This window comes from Castor canadensis, chromosome 13, assembly GCF_047511655.1.
Source record: "Castor canadensis chromosome 13, mCasCan1.hap1v2, whole genome shotgun sequence".
NCBI classification, from domain to species: Eukaryota; Metazoa; Chordata; class Mammalia; order Rodentia; family Castoridae; genus Castor; species Castor canadensis.
The window spans coordinates 8,558,334-8,578,537 of NC_133398.1; the positions used below are offsets into that span (position 1 = coordinate 8,558,334).

The 20,204-nt window shown below is 41.9% G+C and overlaps 1 protein-coding gene across 7 annotated transcripts in view; it reads right to left on the reverse strand.

Annotated features, from left to right (window-relative positions):
• Garnl3 (GTPase activating Rap/RanGAP domain like 3) overlaps positions 1 to 20,204 on the reverse strand; it is a 163,124-nt gene that overhangs the window by 101,976 nt on the left and 40,944 nt on the right. For 5 of the 7 annotated variants that reach the window (XM_074053160.1, XM_074053162.1, XM_074053158.1 and 2 more), the window contains one exon: positions 17,252 to 17,321. In XM_074053160.1, coding sequence (XP_073909261.1) covers positions 17,252 to 17,321 — 70 coding nt within the window. Of the gene's footprint in view, positions 1 to 17,251; positions 17,322 to 17,372; positions 17,413 to 18,306; positions 18,504 to 20,204 lie in introns of those variants that run through there. The other 2 variants (XM_020173782.2, XM_074053164.1) reach the window with 2 other exon arrangements.

The window sequence follows — 20,204 nt, forward strand, 5'->3', positions numbered from 1 at the left end:
TCATTTGCAGAATTTAAAAAATTAATTTAAAAGAAAATAAAAACTAGGAGACATAAAATAACATTAATCAGCTACTTATAAATGTCATTAGTTTCATATTAAAAGTAATGAAATGACAATCTTTCTTAAATTAGTGAGAATGCATACTTTTTTCAAAACCAAAACTCTCTCTTCAATAATTGCTTTTTTCCCTTGGGCCAGGATTTGTTTCTTTCTATATCAGGGCTGTGGTTTCTGTTGAGCATGTACTTGACTTTCAAGTATAAAAATCATAGGAACAAAATTTTTACTTAGTAAAGTACATCTTTAAAAATAGTATTTCATAGTTGGGTGCTGGTGGCTCATGCCTGTAATCCTAGCTACTCAGGAGGCAGAGATCAGGAGGATCAAGGTTCGAAGCCAGACTTGGGCAGATAGTTCTTGAGACTCTATCCTGAAAATACCCAACACAAAAAAAGGGTTTGTGGAGTGGCTCAAGTGGTAGAAACCTGCCTAGCAAGTGTGAGGCCCTGAGTTCAAACCCCAGTACCATAAAAAAAGATGGTATCTCATATTTCCCCTCAGATGTCTTTTCTTTAAGATGAATGGCTATAAGTGCAGACTATAGGGCTAGGTTCAAATCTCAATTCCACATTTATCAGCTTTGTGACCTTGAGACAATCATTTAATCTTTCCTCAATACCTTTTAGTTTCTTATCTGTAAAATGGGGACAATGGGAGGTGGAAGCAGAAGGATGGAGTTCAAAGCCAGCCTGGGCTCCATAGTGAGTTTGAGACCAGCCTGGCTATGTAAGGAGACCCTGTCTCAAGTAAATAAATAGATAAGCAGATAGACTGATTGATAGATAGATACATACATACATGCATAAAATGAGAGCCATGTTGTAACCACATTTGAGCTTGTAGGGAGGATTCAATAAAGTTAAAACATGTAATGAGCCTAGAATAGAGCCTGGGCATAGCAGTGCTCAATACATATTACAATGCTATATTGTTTTATAATATAATGATTAATATAAAATTCTGTGATTACTATTAAACCACTAATTAATGATTTTGTGATTAAACTGCCTTAATAATGGATTTAAACTCATGGAGGATTTGTTTGAACACTTTTTCATCTAGCAAACAATCCTGAGGACTGTTTTGAGGGCCTACACTAACTGCTGGACTAATAAAGATAAATCCATTCCGGTCCCTGCCCCCAAGAACCGCAGGTCCTAGGGAAGAGACACAACACACAAACAGATAAATCACAGCCCAACCTGGTTAAATGCCATAACAACAGAAGCAAGTGGAGGGTGCTGGGGGAGGTCAGAGGCTGCAGAGTAAAGACCAGCTCTGCCTCAGGGAGCTGCGGAAGGTTGCACTGCTATAATGAAATTTATTCTAGAGCTATAATGCAATTTGTTCTGGTACAGGACCCTTGAGAAATGACTTCCAACATAAGCGAGCTTTTAAAACTATAAACACTGGTCAAGAAAGCAGACCTGTTTGACCCTGTGTACGTAAATCTCTCTGTCTATCTGTCTGTCTGTCTCTCTCTCTCTCTCTCTCACACACACACACACACACACACACACACACACACACACACAACTACTTTACCTTGAAAGTATTGTTCAGAAGGAAAGAAAGTAAGTTTAGATGTTTGTATCAATAGAAGGGTGAGAGGTGGGGTGATGCTTGCTAGCATTCTTGAGGCCCTGGGTTTGATCAACAGCATGGAAAAAAAAAAAGGGTGGGTGAGGAGGGTTGAGGCAAGGGCCAGGACAGGCATAAATAAGGACAGAAGAAGCCATCCCCTCACTGGTGAGCGGTGCTCTAGGCCTGCCTCTTGGTCTCTTTCAGTTTACCTCTACTGCCCACAGGGCGGGGCAGGGAGCCAGGTTCGGGGATCAAAGGAAGTGCTCTCTTCCTCTTCTGCCTGGGCCAGAGGACAGGGGAGAAATTTGGGAAATTGAGCATCTGGAGTGCTGAGCACCATGAACAAACAACAAACTCCAGCCAGGAGGAGAGATACTGGCTGCAGGAGAACCATCAAGGCCTTGGTTCTGGGCTGAGACTCTGCTTGTCATCCTTGTCCCTGGCCACCATTCTCAGCAAGCTCAATGGCCATCACAATGATTTCTGGTAGCATGAGCTCACATCCTTCTACCTTCTCAAATCTAACAAGCTTGCTTTGCCCCATGGCTCTGCTATCCACTGCTAAGAGACTCCAGTGACATCCTATTCTCTCCTCCACGCTAGCATGGCTTAGCCAGCACAGGTCCTGGAACTGCATACCATTCTGGCTCTTTTGGTATGTTTTCTAGCCAGGGATCCACAGTTAATCAAGCCAGTGATATTCTCACCAATGCTCAGGTCTTACCTGCTGCTTTCTTCTCAGACTCCCCAAGTCAAGACCCAGCCTGAGGTCACCTCTACCACTGGAGCTCTGTGCTTCCTCTTCCGTGTTCATAGAAACAGGTTTCCATGGGACCATACCTACCTCCAACTCATTCTTCTCCACTAAGGCTGGATATTCACTGCCACTCCCCAGCCTTTCCTTCTATTCCTGTTCTCTTCCCATCATGTCCCCTGCCTTGTCAGTTACTAGTTACCTCTCCAGAAACACCCTCACTCCTGACAGAAGACCTCACTACCAAGGGTGCCATGGATTGTGAGGCAGGGCAGCATGGGTAGTCCCTGAACTCTGCGCCTCAAACACACCTGTCTTAGTTTCCTAATTCAATGGTGTCTAACTGTCATCTCTGATACCCAATGTCACAGTGAAAAAACTGTGAAGGTTCACTGGAAAAGATTATTGTTCACAAGTCTGAAGAAAGACTGTCCATCTACAGCCAAACTATCAGGACATTTTCTACTTCTTTTCCAATGGAATAGAAACAAGGAACACATTTGGTGACTAGCCTTGTTGCTTGGAACAGAGAAAATCTTCCCTTCACTATCTCAGATTGGCCAAGAGACACTGCATCTATATGTAGGATAACAAGAAAATATTGGGGGCCATCCTTGCACTGTGTGGGTCCTGAATTTAAGGTAGTTTACCCATACTCGCACCTCTTTTTCCTTTAAGGAAACAATGGGCTAGATGTGGGGAGGGCTCTTTTCTAGCCAGAACTATGGAAGGTATTGAAACAAAAACAAAAAATAATAATAAAAAAGAAGGTTCCTGCTCTGTCAGAGACTTAAAAGGAAAAGCAAAGGAAGTTGCAGGCTGAAGATCAAACACTTGAGAAAGAAGTTTGTCTATGAGCTGCTTTGAGAGGCCAGGAGGAAGCTTATCCATCAATGTGCTATCCAAGAACGCAGGAAGACATGCAGAGCTGAGATCTGAAAGGTTGGGATGGCGAGGGAAGCCGGCAACAGCTACGTAGGTGCAGAATTCAAATCAGTGTCCATCTTGGGATCATAGGTACCAAAAGTATGAATGGTGTCACAGTTTCTTTGCCTTTACCAGATCTTCAATAGTACCTTTGTTAAACTCAACAAGTCTTCAGCTAATAATCTAAGAACTGAGGAGCCAATTAGTGCATGGGGTACCTGAATCTGAAGTCAGGTGGGCTGACTAACTGACCAGTGTGGTTATGGCAAAATCAGCAAGAAGCAAATTGCTTTGACAGATAGCACTTTGACTCGACCTCTTGGTAAATACAGCATCATATGCATGCAAGCTCTGAGTCCTGAGAGCTATTGCCAGGGCATGCTCTGAAGAAGAAAACACTTCCGGTGGCCCTTTAAGTTATCCTCTACCAGGTAGAATGAAGAAAACGACCACCTGTAGAAAGTGGGTGTGCTGGTGGTAAGGAAGATCAGCTCAACGGGCTAATCACAAGGGTGAACTAAGCTGTCCACTGTGGTGCTTTTGTAATCCGGTCAGTTAATAAACAGTGACTGCTCTGAAATGAAAAAAGTCAGGTAAAGAAGTAGGGAGGGAAAGAGATTCCATTTTAGCAAATGCAGTTTTCACAAGCAAAGTGCCACAGGTAGGAGAAAGACAGGGACAGTCCTAGAAGCAGAGTACGCTGGAGAGAGTTTTGCCAATGTGCCAAGCAGCTGGCCACACCAAAGGGTGGTGGGGGCTGCAGGGGGATCTAATCTCTTTATAATATCTGTCTTGTGTTTTGATCTAGACAGCTGGCATTTTCTCAAGCTTATGTAAAGAGCTAAGCAAACTCTACCTTAATACTCCTCTTCCAACCAGACTGCCACTGTAGCTCCTGAGCCCCTGCTATATATAAATCTGGAGCCACTGGTCTGGGTTAGCAAAAAGCCAGGCACAAGAGAACACCCTATCTCACTCCAGCAGAGCTTTACAGAATAAACACAAAGTAGATGCTGAATTGATCAGCCATACAACTGCTTAGCTCAGAGAAGCTATAGTCTCAAGAGAACATGGTAGCCAAGGGCCAGTTATACACTCTCAATATTGAAAAACAACAAGGTCTGAACAGCAGTTTGTTTTTGCTTAGAAATTTTGTAAGAAGGGGGGAAAAACATCCAACATCAGAGCTATGAAATAATGCTACATATTATCCTGAAAACTAAAAAAGGAAGTGTATCTTTAACCATTCTTTTTCTTTTTTGTTCTTTGAGACAAGGTCTCACTATGTAGCTAGTCTTGAACTCATGATCCTCCTTCTTTACAGGCATGTGCCACCATACCTGGCTTTTAATCATTCTTTACAATAAAACTACAATAAAATTTTAGAGAAGTAGTTGCTGCCCTTAGGGACACAGAAGACACCTTATCGTTGCAATAGTGCATAAAGCTTGTGCATGTGGATGAGATAAAAGAGGCCCAAAATCCACAAACGGAAGATGAAATCTTTATTGCAGGAGGGAAACAAAATGTCAAATCAAAAAAACCAAAACAACTAGATCAGTAAAGCCATGTGCAATGGTGCATGCCTGTATTCCTAGCTACTCAGGAGGCTGAGGCAGGAGAATTGTGAGTTTGAGACCAGACTGGGCAACACAGTCTGAAACTCTGTCTCTTTTTTAAAGAAAGAAAAGAAAACCAAAACAGCATTGTAGTCATCATTTTAGATACTGAACACAGAATGAAAAGGAACAAAATAAAATAAACAGAAAGAAAAGACAGTCATAAAGAACTGAGAGAAAAGTCTTTACTATTTCAAGGAGGGAAATGAGTAATAATCAAAGATACAGTAGAAGAAAATCTTTATCCTTGAATGCCTTTGGCCTAAGAATCACATAGATATAATATTTTAAGCACAATTAATCAAAAGAGAGATGTGTAGAGAAATCATGGGAAGTATTTGTTAAATAAAAATTTAAAAGACCAAAAATTTGCAAAAAGCCCAGCAGAAAAGGTTATGGAGAAAGGAAATTTGTTTGAACTGCCCCAGACTCCTCTTCAGAACTTTAAAGGGCAGAAAATAACTGTACTGGATTGAGTAGCACTGCCCCCAGTTTAGGTCCACCTGGAACCTCAGGATATGACCTTATTTGCAAATGGGATCTTTGCAGATGTAATTTGTTAAGATGAAGTCTTACTGGACTGGGGGGCACCCTAAATCTATGACTGGTGGCTTTACAGGGGTAGAAAAGAAGGGGACTCAGATACGGTGCTGACACAATGAATTAGATGAAATTTGGAGAGAAAAATTAATGTTTTGTTTCAAGTTCCTTTTTGAGTGCAGACATCTAGGATTATTCAAAATCATGGTAGTTTGATAAAATCACAGGAATATATGGAGCTACCCAGCTAGTATCAGAGAGAACTTTATTATACATTAAACACACACACACACACACACACAGAGAGAGAGAGAGAGAGAGAGAGAGAGAGAGAAAATCCTGAGAAATGAGACATTGCTCCAATCACCACAGGCAAATATGAAAGTTTCAAGAGGGGCTAGTGAAAGAGGAGGAAAGGGGAATGTATTGTCCTAAGAGCAATTCTAAACAAGGGATTTTCAACAACATAAAATATCTTGTTTCCAGTTACACCATCCTGGCTACCATGACCATATTATTTGACCTGGACCCAGTTAGCATTTGATGGATATGTGAGTGGCAGAAGACAAAGGAGGATTAATGGAAGATGTAGGGCGTGGATAGGATAAGAATATGGGTAAGCAAAAAGAAGAGAATGGCTTAATGCATTGAGTTTTTCATTGGACACAAGTGACATAACTAATTTCAACAGAGGTTGTGTCTTGGTTCATTCTAACAGACAGATTTAGAATAAGTAAATGGAAAGAAGAGAAGAAATTGACTTTAAATTGTTCTGTGATAGTTACCTGGAGGAGCAAGTAATATATATTGTTTTAATAACAAAGCAACAAGTTTGCTTTTTTCTGTTTCTAATGTACTTTCCACGTTGTAGTCAAAATGATATTCATAATATTAAATCTGATCTTGTCCTACCTCTTTTTAATACTGTTTCGTTTATGTAAATCTGAATAAAAAGACGCAGTGATTCAGAGGAGGCCCTTATGATGATACAGGCTGAGACTACAGGTCAAAGGGCGCCAGGCACTGCTGGCGACCTCAGAGCTGGAGGAGGCAAGGAAGGGTTCTTTCCTGGCGCCTTCACAGGGAGCATGACCTTGCTATGCCTTGACTTGGGATGTCCAGTCCCCAGAACCATGGGAGCAGCCACCCAGTACCCGGTTTGTGGAAATCTATTACATCTAGAAACTAGTAAGTAACATAGAAATCTGTGAAGCTTCAACAGAAAAATGTGATGACTCAGAAATTTAAAAACCAGCCACATTGTTCTTATGGACGCTTATACTCCAAGAAATGTTCAGATATGCAACAGTTAAAGAAAGATACCTTCGTGTACTGCCTAAAAAACATAGGACAAGGGTTCCTATGAACACTGCTAATTATGCTTATGCCGGAGGTCACAGCCAATGACTCAGCTAGACACAAGAGAAGAGATTTGGATAGGCGAACACAAAGCTGTTTGCGGAAGGGTATCTATTCCTCCAAAAGATTACATTTTGTTTTTAAGTAACGAAACACCATAAAATATATAAGCCCATTTTGTATACAAATTTAATTACTACAGGGACATAGGCTAGCCATGGGGAAGCACACCTATGATAAATCTCAGCATGTGGGAGGCTGAGAGAGCAGGGGTTCAAGGCCAACCTGTGCTATATAATGAGACCATGTCTCAAAAAAAAAAAAAAAAAAGGACACATATTTCATCTTCATTGGGATTATCCGCAGGTGGCAGGGTTAAAGACACATTTAATGTTCCTCTCTGCGTTCTAGTATATTTGAAATTTTGTATAATGAGTGTGTATTCTTTTCACAATCATAAAAATACATCAGGATGCACACACACACACACACACATACACACACACACAAGAATGAAAAGTAATGTAAAAATTTTAAGAGAAAAAAGAATTTGCCAGATACCAGATTTTTAGCAAAACTGATCTTGTCGCTAATATGTGGACATTGGGAAGTGGGTTTAGTGCTGCTGGGAATACAATGAGAAAAGAACCATGATCCCTATGCCACAAAAGGTAAGAAATGCCTGCAAGTAAGTACAATATAAAATATGATGGGCTGCATGGAGAACTGTAGTATTTTAAAGATGAAAAGATGACTTGCCCATAGTGTGTGCAAGAGCTGAGATCTGGCAGGAGCACATTTCAGGAGGGCATTCTAGAAGGGCAGGAAAGTGTGAGGCCCCAGAGACCAGGTAATGATAGGTAAAGATAGGAAAAGTCCAGCTTGCTGGGTCCTGAGCTCTGTGAGTGAAGGCTCAGCAGCAGGTTGAAGCAAGGGCACAGAAGGCCGGAAGGGAAGGGACCTACTGTATTCCCTAAAGGAGAGACGTCGAAGGTCTGATGTCATTATTTCTTTGTTTGTCTGAAAGCATAAAGATGTTACAGAGCTGTTCATAGGGAAAGCACTCTTCATGCATTAAGGAAGTGAAAGCTTCCTGATTCTAGCTAATTACAGCTGAAGATATAGATAAATTAGATTTAATCTTATCAAGAAGTTGAATGGAATTTTTTGAGAAATCAAGGAGAAACAGAGAAATGTCAAAAGTTCACAGAAAGAGGAAATGGAACAAATGCCACACATGTGACATGTGATGTTTGCATGGAAGCAAACATCCCTATTTTCTTAACTCCATCTCTTCCAGAGACCAATTAAGAGACACAAAAAGAAAGGTCACTTTTGAAATGGAATCTTGTAAAAAATGCATGTCACTCAGCCCATTACAGATATACCAAAGCAGAATGTGATTTTTGACAAACTGCCCAAGTGATTTTTAGGCACAATGAGGTTTGGGAGAAATTGAAGCAGCCTAAAACAACAGCAAGATCATGGGATTTTAAAGTAGGTACAATCATCTGTGGATAAAGAATTCAGCATGGAGCATTCTGAGGTCCAGTTGCCTACAGACAATCCAAGGAAAGATGTCCAGTGGGCCTTGGGCAATGAAGCCATGAATAGAAACTTGGACAGAAATCTAGACTGAGTCTATGGATCTGGAACCTACCAACTTAAATTGGAGCCAAAGGAGTAGGGAAAGTCATTGTCATGCACATGCGGAGTGAGAAGAGGGCCTGTGGCAGAGTGGAGGAACACCCAAATGTAAGATGGAAGAAACCAGAGAAGAAGCTGAGAGGTGGACTAGAGGCAGGAGGAAACCCATGAGAGAGTGGTGATGCCAAGGGAGAAAAAAGCTTTCACAGGGTCCAGTGCTGCAGAGTGGCCCCAAAAGATAGAAAAGCACTAACTGGATCTGGTAGCAAGAAAGTCTTCGGTGACCTTGCCTGGAGCAGTTTCGGAGGGTGCAAGAAGGGAAGTTGTGGAATTGGTGTGGGGATCAAAAAGAGAATTTAGACAATAGCTTAAACATACTCCCAAAGTAATTAAAAGTCTTCACATCTATTAAGCGAGCTTAGTTTGAAAAGACTGCAACATGCTGATAACTGCAATAAACCAATTAAACAGCTGAGGCCAAAAAACCACAATCTTTTTCTTACCCTGAAAGGAACCCAAAGTAACTGCTTTAATGAAATAATTCAGTATAAAATACTATTCAGGGCTCAACAGTAACAGTGGGGGTGGAACCATGGCAGGCGTCAGTAGATTTTTTTTTTTTCTTTCATGATTTTCATAAAGTCACTTAGTGAATAAAAAGAGATACCAAAGATAGATGTTCCCCTCTCTAACAAAGAGGGCAAAAGAGCTGCTTCAACTGTGGAGTGGGGGTATGCCCTGAGAAGACAGGGATGTGCCCTGAGAAAGCTGAAAGAAGAGGGTCTCAGCTTTGGGGTCCCCAGGGAGGAACCATGAGACCGCAGATGCTCATGGATCCACAGCCCCAGAGGACGTTGTCCCAAGTTCTCTGCTAGAGGCCGTTAATAAGTTAAAAGGGCTATACTTCTGAGGCTTAAAAAGAGAGATCTTCACATTCAGAGCCCATGTGGTGAGAGGCCTGGCAAAAAGATAAAAATCCTTTTTATCTTCAACACACCAAAAAAAGTGAAGGAGTGGGTTTCGCACTCCATGTGTGCATGGCACACTGTCAAATTCTATGATTTTGATAGCAGAACTGCATAAATTTCAAAGAAAATAGGGCCCTTCTGAAAGCAACTTTCAGAAGACTGAGAACACTTTCTACTCTCCAAGTAGTACACAAAGGCAAACAGCATTATATATTTTGATTGAGACTAAGGTTTACTTTTTTCAGCTTTTATTTTTATTGGCATATTTTTATTGTACATAGTAAAGGATTTCATCATGACATTCCATGATGTATAGAATGTACTTTGCTTTTCTACAACTGATTATACTTGCCACTGAGCCTGGCCTACCAATGTAAAAGGCAGGCACATGGAGGATGGCAGAGAACACTGTGGTACAGGCAAGATGGGCAAAACCAACACGCCAAGAAAGAACTGGATCTAGAGATACGTGTGAATTTTGCCTCGATTGCCTCCAATTAAGATAGGAAACTGTTGTACTCCATTTCCTGTGCTGAAGAATTAATTAAATAAACAATGTGTTTACAGTTTTATCTATGCACACTGATCACAATTTCAGTCTTTTTAAGTAGAGCAGGTACCATATCCTACCAGCTGAGACCACTCGAGTCAAAGAACAAAGAGGCACACCACCAAGATCCACCTGGCTGGTTTCTACTCTGTCCATCAAAGCAACCTAAAGGTGCAAGGCCAAGGCAAAATAAAGAATGCAGGTCAGAGGGACCAGATGAGACAGGGCAAGAGTGGTGGCAGGTGTCACGTGGTCTGGCTTCATCTAGGAGTTATATTTGGACAACTCTTTATGAACATGCTTCATAAAACCAAGCTTTTGTCAAGATGTGGGAAATTATACTCTTGAGTAAACACATTGAGCAGAGCAACTCTAAGCTGTTGATTAGGGACAGAGGTGTTTGTTCTGACAATCAACCTAATTTTCTTAGAAAACCCTGTGAGCAGCAAGACTGTAGACTGAAGAGTGGGTGCAGGGCTCTTGGAGTCAGACAGCCCACTTGCCAGCTGTGGGACCTCTGAGATCATCAGTCAATGGGGAATCCATTTAAAACCCACAATGTCTTCTGGGTGAAATCAAGTAATACCTACCTCGCCCTGTTGTTTGTGGGGATTAAATAAGTAACTGCATCTCATGTATTCTACACAGCGGCTGGTATACGGTAAGCATTCAACAAGTGTTAAAGTTACTACAGGTAATAACAACAACAAAAATAGTAACTGTTATAGAAGATCTCTGGTTCCATTCTAATGCCTAAATAATTTAATCATTAAGATTCTCCAGTTCTACCCATAGAAAATGATTATGATAATTTTAGGTTGGCAAAATTTCAAAGTCAGCAAGGGCCAAGCAGGAAAAACATTCAAAAAGTCTCGCTATGGTTCAGATCACATTAAGTTGTTGGTGAATATTTCTAAGCGAGTGGACCTACTCTGTAAGACTCAGACCCAAGCCAGTTACACTGGAGAACAGCTGCCTCGATTGGGATTTTATTGCAGAATGCCAAAGCTTAGACGCCCTTGATGGTCCCAAGGGAAATATGCTGGCACCTTCACTACTCTCCCAATTTGATCATACCACACAGAATATGATTTCATCCATAGAATGCCCACGAAAACAATAAGCCTCCTTAATTCCAAATAGAGAACAAAATGGTGTTGTGCTGGGATGCTGGGCCTGCAGCTGAGTGACTCATTAGCAAAGGATGGTCTTTCTGCACACTAGTCCCCTGGGCATAATTTTTGCCTAAGCAAAAATACAAATTAGCACATATAAAACCATGAGGGTCCTCAGATGTCAAAAAAAAAAAAAAACCCTCAGATGTTAAAATCTGTGGATGCTAAGCAAATTCATCGTCATCCATTCTTCTAATAGTCATTAGATAGCACAAAGCCAGAGATGCTTTGAGGCCACTTAGTTCTTAATAAAACCCTGCTATCTTCATAGGGAAGCTTTTATCCATTTCTTTCCGATACAGCGGGGGAGCACACATGCAGCTCATCCAAATGCATGTTTGGGTCATTAAGACACAAGTGTAAAAAAGAACAGACAGCTTTCTAGCTTGTTTATCCTGATCCAAAACCAGATGGTGACGTCCCAGAAGCATCACTGGTGGGGGCGCACGAGGATCAGCAGCTGGGCAGGGCAGTACCTGTGCCATTTTATCATTCATACCACATTGGTTTCCTATCCATCAAGTTAAAGACCACTGAAAGATCAATACGAGCTACCAACAATCCTATGCTTTTCTTGACAGATTTCGATATAAAGTGATGAGGAATGGCGATGGTGTAATAGCTATGCCTTGCTTGGAATGCTGCCATCAGAGGCCGTGCTTGCAATTCATCAGGAAGAAAAATGGCTACATTTTAGGTGGAACACACTGCAAGCTAATTAGTCTAATTATGTTGGGGGAGGTGTCAAAGAGGCTGTTTTCCCCGTCCTTTATTTATCTTTCATGGATTAGGCTACTCTAATTTTGATGGAACTGGATCATTCATCCGTTCAATCGGTGTTTACTAAGTAACTAACGCTAAGCATTGTGCAGTGGTGTCAGGGATACAAATAGTCATGACTCCTACTGCTATGGAGGCCATTATTTATTTACACTTTACTTCTGGGGTTAGTAAGAGTGCCTTGGATAAGAGTCCACTAGTATAGGAAGAAATTTTCACGAGGTACTTTTGAATGATTTATTTTATAAAAGAGTGTTACAGCTCCATCTGGGAGTTCAGTCCAGTCTCTACTCGTTTTTTTTTTTTTTGGAGGTACTGGGGTTCCCTCAGGAACTTGCACTTGCTAGATAGGTGCTCTCCCACTTAGGACATGTCCACCCCATCTCTGTTTTGCTTTAGTTATTTTTCAGGTAGGGTCTTGTGTTTTCGCCTGGGCTGGCCTCGGACTAGGATCCTCCCAACTCAGCCTCCTGAGGAGATAGGATTAGAGGTGGGAGCCACCGTACCTGGCTCTGTTCTTTAAACTGATTTTTGTGTACATCTTCTTCAGAGAGAATCTGACCCCTGTGTAAATGTTGTTGAGGGAATTGTTTTAGAAGGCCATGTTTATACCACGTAGCCCCACTATACTGAGCACCACTGTTTGAATCAGGGATACATGCCTAAACCAAGAAGAACCAATCCGTAATATTTTATTTGGAATTTAAAACTAAGGTTCAAGAAATGAAGAGACTATGATGGAAACAGAACTGCAACCCATGTAAACCCTGGAGACTGAGAGGCTGAAAATCAATTTAATAATAATTAAAAAAAACATTCATAAGAACTTGGTATGTACCAGGTCCTGTGCCAGCTTCTAGAAATACGAGGATGAACAAGACAGACATGGAGCCTACCTTCACCTCTAATGGATAAGAGAGTAGTAGTAAATAAATAAATGAAATCAATACACAGATGATAAGCAGTGGTAAGAAAATAAGCAGGACACTGAATTAGAGAGCCACAGGAGAGGGACCACTGTGGCTTGCATGGTCAGGGAGGCCTCTTGGAGAAGGTGGCATATAAGCTGAGACCAGCCGGGAGAAGCTCTGGGGAAGTGCAGACAGCCTAGGGCATGGAAGAATCCAGTGTGTTTTAGAGGCCTTACTGGCCTCTAAAGTTGAAGCTAGTGAGTGGTAGGAGAGGAGGAAGAGCAAGGCAGAGGAGAGGTCATACAGATTCTCATAGGACTTGGTGAATGGTCAGGCCTCGAAGGGGCAACCAATGGAGGGTTTCAAGAAAGGAGAGACATTGTGTTGTCAACATTTTGCCATAAGAAAGACATACAGACTAATGAGATAGAAGACAAAGCCCAGAAATTAACCTTTACGTCTATAGTCAACTGATTCTGAAAGGGTGCTGTGACCAATGGGGAAGACAGAGTCTTTCAACCAGTGGTGCTGGGAAAGCTGGATGTGCACATGCAAAAGAATGGAGGTGGATGCTCGACTCACATGTATATAGAAGTTAACTCAGGATGAATCCAAGACATAAAGATGAAAGCCAAAACTAGAAGAAAAAAGGAGAGAGGAGATATGCAATCAAGGTAAGCTGCCCAGTAGAGGGAAGAATGCAACAGACATGCAGAGGGCAGTCAGGACAAGAAATCCAACAGACGTGAGAGAAACTGACAGAACAGTGCTTGATAGCTATCCTGCCACAGGGGGCCCAGCTGGGAATCCTGCACTCCATTCCTGTTAGACTCACCCAGATCCTTCTGTAAATTACTTTAGACCTAGACTGAATGCATCCCCGCTCCTTTGCTTCTTGCAAAGAAACAAGACATTATTAAGGCAGGGAACACAGCTGAGATCCAGGTGGGTCGCAGCCTCGGAACACAAAGTTTTAGGCAACTGGTTCCTGAATTTAAACTAGAGCTCCATGGGAGCAAACAAACTAGTGTATCTCTCTCCTCCCTCTCAGTGCCTTGCATGGTGCCTGCTACATGGTAGGCCTTCAAAAAATAGTTGTTGAATGAGGGCTAAAGAGGTCTGCTATGAGTCTATAGAGATCTGGGCTTCCCGGTTCTTATACTCCAAATCTACCCCCAACTAGCACCCAGGGAACTAAGCCCCTGAATCTGTCCTCATTACTGATTTGAATGACCAAGCTAAATTATGCACAAGGACTTACACCAAATTTGTCCAAAGTCAAAGTTTATGCTAATATTTCAATCTTATATAATCCTCGTACCTTTCTTTGAAGTTTAAGTTCCAGGATGTCCAACACTTACTGGGCTCCCAACGATTTTCATCATACCAGATGGAGGGGAGTTAAATCCACTCACTCATGCACATGAATTGTTTTTTAATTTAGTAAGACAGTCAGCCCTCCATACGCACGGGTTCCACATTAGTGGATTGTCAACTGTGGATCAAGACTATTTGGAAAAAGGTGTCTACACTGAGTATGTGTAGACTGTTTTCTTGTCATTACTTCCTAACATAGAGCATAATAAGTAGTTACATAGAGCTTACGTTGTATTAGGTATTATAAGTATTCCAGAGATGACTTAACGTATATGCTGATGTGTGTAGATTATATGCAAATATGACATTTTATATAAGAGACTTGAGCATCCTCGGATTTTAGTACCCAAGGAGGAGTGCTGGAACCAATCCTTCATGGACACAAAAGGACAGCTGTACTCTACTAGTCAGAATAGAGAGAGAGAACAGCAACTTCCTTTTAAAACAGTCACTGTTTTGAGAGATTCTTAGACAGCAAAACTGGAGCTCTGCTCATTTCATTTCTGTCAGTCTTCCCACCCAACAGTGCACAAGTCATTTCCAACATGGAAAACACGCAAACAACTTCAGAAAAGGAGAGACGCTGTTACACAGGTAACCGTTTACCACCAAGCTGGGCTACAGCAGAGAGACTACAGGGGTAACATTGAAGACTACAAATGAAGACATTTATAAAACAGAGTTAAGTGAAGAAAGAGGAATGCAAAATTAATTACGTCATTTCATTACGACCACGCAAAAATGAGGGTTTTAGTTATGAAGACTGAAAGGTGCCAAAAGGTGATCGAAAATGCTTGCTGCGAGGTGATGAGATTGTTCTTGGAGTTTTACAATACATTTAACATTTATTTTATAATATTTTAGAAAGCTAACTACACATACACATGTGGGCACACGTGTGCATGGCTCTGGAAGAAAATCTTGAATAAACGGACTGACTAGCTTGGGTTCGAGGGCACGGACAGCTTGCTGGACCCTCTAAGCCAGGGGTTCTTCAAGTGTGGTGCCGGGACCAGCAGCATCAACATCTGTCTGAGAACGTGCTAGCAACTCAAATTATGGGCTAACTACTGAATCTGAAACTCTGGGGCTGGGGTCCAGTGATTTGTGTTTTCATAAGCCTTCCAGCACTGCTCTCAAGCACTATTCTGATAGTCTGTGGTGCCCAAGTCTGTAGAGTTCCCTGTTACACTCATGCTCTTTCCCTAAACAACACTCCCACTGTTCACAAGAGCTCCGTATTACTTATTAGCTCAAATCCAAAGTCTTCACGTGAAGTGGAAGTCCTACTTCTACCGACTTGTTTTACTACTAAGCTGGTTAACGTGGACTGTGCTCTGTGTTAACTGCTTTATGCCCAGCATCTCACCGAATCCTTATGAAAACCACAGGAGACAGATCACATTAATAACCCTATTTTATGAGTGAAAAAACTGAGACCAAAAGAAGACCATGATCATCTCAACAGTAAATGATGAAACAAGAATGACTTCAGAGTACAAGTAACTCGGCTAACCACACAGCTAAGACATGGAGCGGGGAACCCAGGCCTGTCTGCTTCCAAAGCCTGCTTGCTTTGTAACCACTTTGCTCCATTGCCCCCCACTCTCTGCTAGGCGGGACTATTTGCTCACTGCTGTTGTAACACATCAGTGCCAAGAATCACACTATTTACCCAAGTCTACTGTGTATTCTCTGCCACCCATCCACACCCTATCGCCCTCTACCAGGCCTTCCATACCAATTTCCTGAGGTCCCAGATAGACTAGGTCATTTGCTCACTTCTCTCAGTGCCCACCATGCTCTATCTCTCACTCTATTTACCAATTTCAACTCTGAGTTATAGTCACTACATGCTCCTTAAGGAGAGGCAGTGGTCTGAGTTGGTGTGTTGACACCATTGACTGACAGAGGACAGGCATTGATTGATCCAATCAATGTGTCTTTTATGTGGCCAAATTCATTCTCTAGATAGTCTATGTATCTTATCTGCTCAACAGGAGTACAGTAAGCTTCTTAAGAACAAGAATGAACTCTTATTTACTTTATATTTTCAAGAACACTCAGCCATAGGCGGGGTACACAGTCAAGTTTATAATACAGGCTCAAATTTAAGTGGAGTGCTACTGGTACACAATGCTGGGATAAATCTCTCTACTAGTTAAACCCTGCAAGAATGTAGCATTTATTAATGAGGGATAATTTGGTATAATATTAATGGATACAAGCCAGTCATTTTTTATAAACAGAAATATTAAGTTAATGTCTTTAATAATGATGCATAATCAGTAGAATTTTATGAGCACATCTTCCTGAAATTTGTTTAAATTTCCATGCAACTGGGAAAAAAAAATCACAGTTCTATCCTTAAAAAAAACTTTGGCAATTATGCTTTCATTATACCTCTTTTAAAATGAAAACACACTCTTAAAAATTATACCACAAACTGAAATGTCTCTTATTGGGATAATATGCATATTTTCATTCAGATGATCTATCATCTATTACAGTCATTCATCTAGCCCAACCAATATGCTTTTAACAGAAAAGATCTCATAAATTTTCTAACTCCTGCCACAAACCCAGAAAGTAAAGGTACAGAAAATGAGAATATGTATTTCAATAATATTCAAACCTTGAAAACTAGATCTATAAACTTTCAGGAGCAAGATAATATAAAAATGAAGTGCTACCTTTCTTAATTCATAAATTATTTTATTTAACTCTATACACTATCAATAGAGAAAAATACCAAGCCACAACATATTTTTAACCAACTGGAAGACACAAGATTAAAAGTACGTAACAATAGAAAAAAATAAAGATGATCAAATCATCATTATCATAGCCTTTCAATAGGTATTAATTCCAGTTGAATCCTTGCACTGGACTCCCGTGGTCTAACAGTAAATATAGAACAAAAGATCCGATGAGCTTGGCAGTCGTCTCTAAGTCCAGATCAATGCACCAGCAACTGAACAGACAGCGTAGACTTACCAGCTCCACAGATCCATAATGCTTTCTACTGAAATCCCCACGTCTACAGCCTAGGTCTTCCGAGACAGAGCTGGAACAAAAACGCTTCATCAGTATTATACATAGCGATCTGGCCACACACCTTCTGCAAACACCGACTCCCATTTGCATCCAGGGCTGCTATGGAACAGGCTTGCAGTACCCCAGCTCCTCACTGCAGGGGAGCCTCCTTGCAACAGACACGGTCCCCAGCAGCCATTGCAGAGTCTGGCATTCATGGAGCCCTCAGTAAAAAGAAAAACACCCAAGCCATCCCTAGAAGTCTAGGTAATGATTGAATTAAATATTTAGTCATTTGCAAAAAACTGAAATTTCCCAGGTTACTGGTGGTTTGTAATTTCATTTCTGTATTAGCACAGGGGTGAGAAACCCTGCAGTAACTTGAGGCAAGGGACAAAGCTGCTGAACCAGATCTTGCAATTATCTTTTGCTTAAGACAGTCTCTTTGTCCCAATGTGCAACATAAACATAACCAGCATCATTTAATGGTATGTTTTAAGGAGGAGACAAAAATCCCCAAATCCCCATAGGCCCCGCTTCCTGTCCCCCCTTCCTTTTAATATTTTCAAATGCCAATATGAAAAAAGACCAAGACTTAACAAATTCTGAAAATCTATCATCTAAGCATATTTATTTTTTACATAGCTGCAGTTAACACTTCCCACCCTCCCTCTGTCCCCACCCAAACAGGCTGAAATCAGTTAAGAAAACTCACATGCAATTGTTGAAGAGCAATGAAAACAAAAATAAAATTGTTACTGCATTTGCATCTTGAATGCATAGATGCACATCAAAATGCACATACTTTATTGGCTAGTTGGTATTTTTAGGACCCCAACCAGTACTCATGAAACCAACAGAGATCCACAAAAATAAAAACAGTTTTTAATAAGTTTGGTTCTAACATGCCATGCAAACAACTCTGCTAAAACAGAAAATAAAATGATGCAGGAATTACATGTTTCCTATATCAAAACATATTTGGAATCAAACACGCAGACAGGTGCACTCGGTACCTTTTCATCCTTCCGTACGAGGTAGCTACATTTTCTAAATTACAGCCCTCTTTGCACATTCAGAAAGAGACTGACTCTGATGTTTAGCAGCCACAGAGCTGAATGTCTTCCAGGACACTGTTTGATAGGCTCCAAGGAAGACAGCATGAGAGAAATGAGATGACAGAGTCTAGCGGTATTCAGCCTCCACCACTTCACAGCGATGGCTGAATTAATCTTATATGAGAAATTTAACCTTTTGTCGTCCTCACTGCCTTAGCTGAAAACCTGGGACAAATCAATGAAGGCCGTTTGGAAGGGGGCCCCAGATGTTACCAGGCTGTCTTCCTATTTCCAGTGACATGATTTTCTTTCCCCTATCCAAAAAAATTCTCAAAGTGAATTTAAACAAAAACAAAAACAAAAAAACCTTCCCTCTATGGGCTATTCCAGTCTGTGTCAAATCAGGCCTCTTTGCTAATTCTCTTAGCCGGTTCTGAAAAACCCTCCTGGAGATACGGCCATTGTCCACACTTCAGTTTCAAGATCCTTCTGTGATGGCCCAGGTCACCAAGAGACAGTGGGCTCCAGTGAGCAGAGAGCCTGTGCACACACACTGGGCACAGAGTTGATGCTTTCTTCCGTCCAGATCTTAACCCATGGCTGCAGTTCCAGCCGGGCCCATGATGAGATCATCAGCAGCAGTTGTGACCTGATAACATGGAAAGAACGCGGCTCTGGGGCTCTGGGTTGCTCTCTGCTCTGTCCTCATACCACTGAGGGGATTCTAAGATATGGTGCCAGCTCCCTAACTCTGCCAACAGCCAGAAGCAAACAAAAAAAGATGACACCCTACACCCCTGGAACAAGCTCCTTCCTTAGCTCCTCAGAGGGAAAACCAAGCCCTGTGAAAACCACAGAGCTATACCAACGCCTGTTCTGTGCCCTTTCCCTCTAATGGCATTTCATGTAATATTTGAGAGACAGCTTGCTCATGGCGGGAACCAGACTGGACTATATGAGGTGCATTTCTCAGGTTGCAGGAGCCATTCAAAATAGCTATGGCAAAAAGCCCTCCATCGCGAGGCATTCAGCACCAGGGTTCCGAGTGGAGGGGTCACCCAGAATTCCACTTGGAGCTTTGTTCTCCTCCCAGGCTCAGTGTCCTGCCCGCTGCCTGGCACAGAGTGGACACACCATAAATGCTTATTGTGTTCATGAGAGTATTTGTACATCTTCTCAATCTTGCTAGCTGATGCCTGACAGCATCCTTTGTAAGCACTGAGGCAAGCCGCCTGCTGCCATTCTCCGTGATGGGCCTCCAGGCTCCAGTCCCTAGGTCTAGGCAGGTCTGACCCACAAGGTAGGTGCTGCTATGGGCATTGCATCATCAAACCTGCTGTTTTCTCTTAGACTCACTGTGGACTACATTTGCTGCTCCCTCTTGCAGTACATGTCACTGTGTAACTAAGCTCTGGTCAACACAGTATGGGCAGAAGTGGTAGGCACCACGTCCAGCCGCATCCCCTGGGACATGTGGTCTTCTTCCTGGTGGCCAGCCAGATGGAGAGACTCTCTGGACCTAGAGGCAGGCAGGATTCAGAGGTGGAAGAAACCTTGGTGTCCGTATGCCCACGTAGAAGGCCACACCATCAAGGACATCTGAATTGGCATTTGAAGGGAGCATTTACCTGCTAAAGTTGCTGTGTTTTCTGAACTAACACAGAAGGTACTTTCTGGCACTGGGGCAACACACAGCAACCACCCAAAATATGTGGCACAGGCTAAGTGGATGGGCAGCAGACAGTAAGGAACCTGTTCTTGGAGGCTGGAAAGGTGGCATCCTGTATTACATAGAAGCAAAATATTTGGTAAAAGCCACACCTACAGTAATTCAGAAGGTGAACCATTACCTTCTG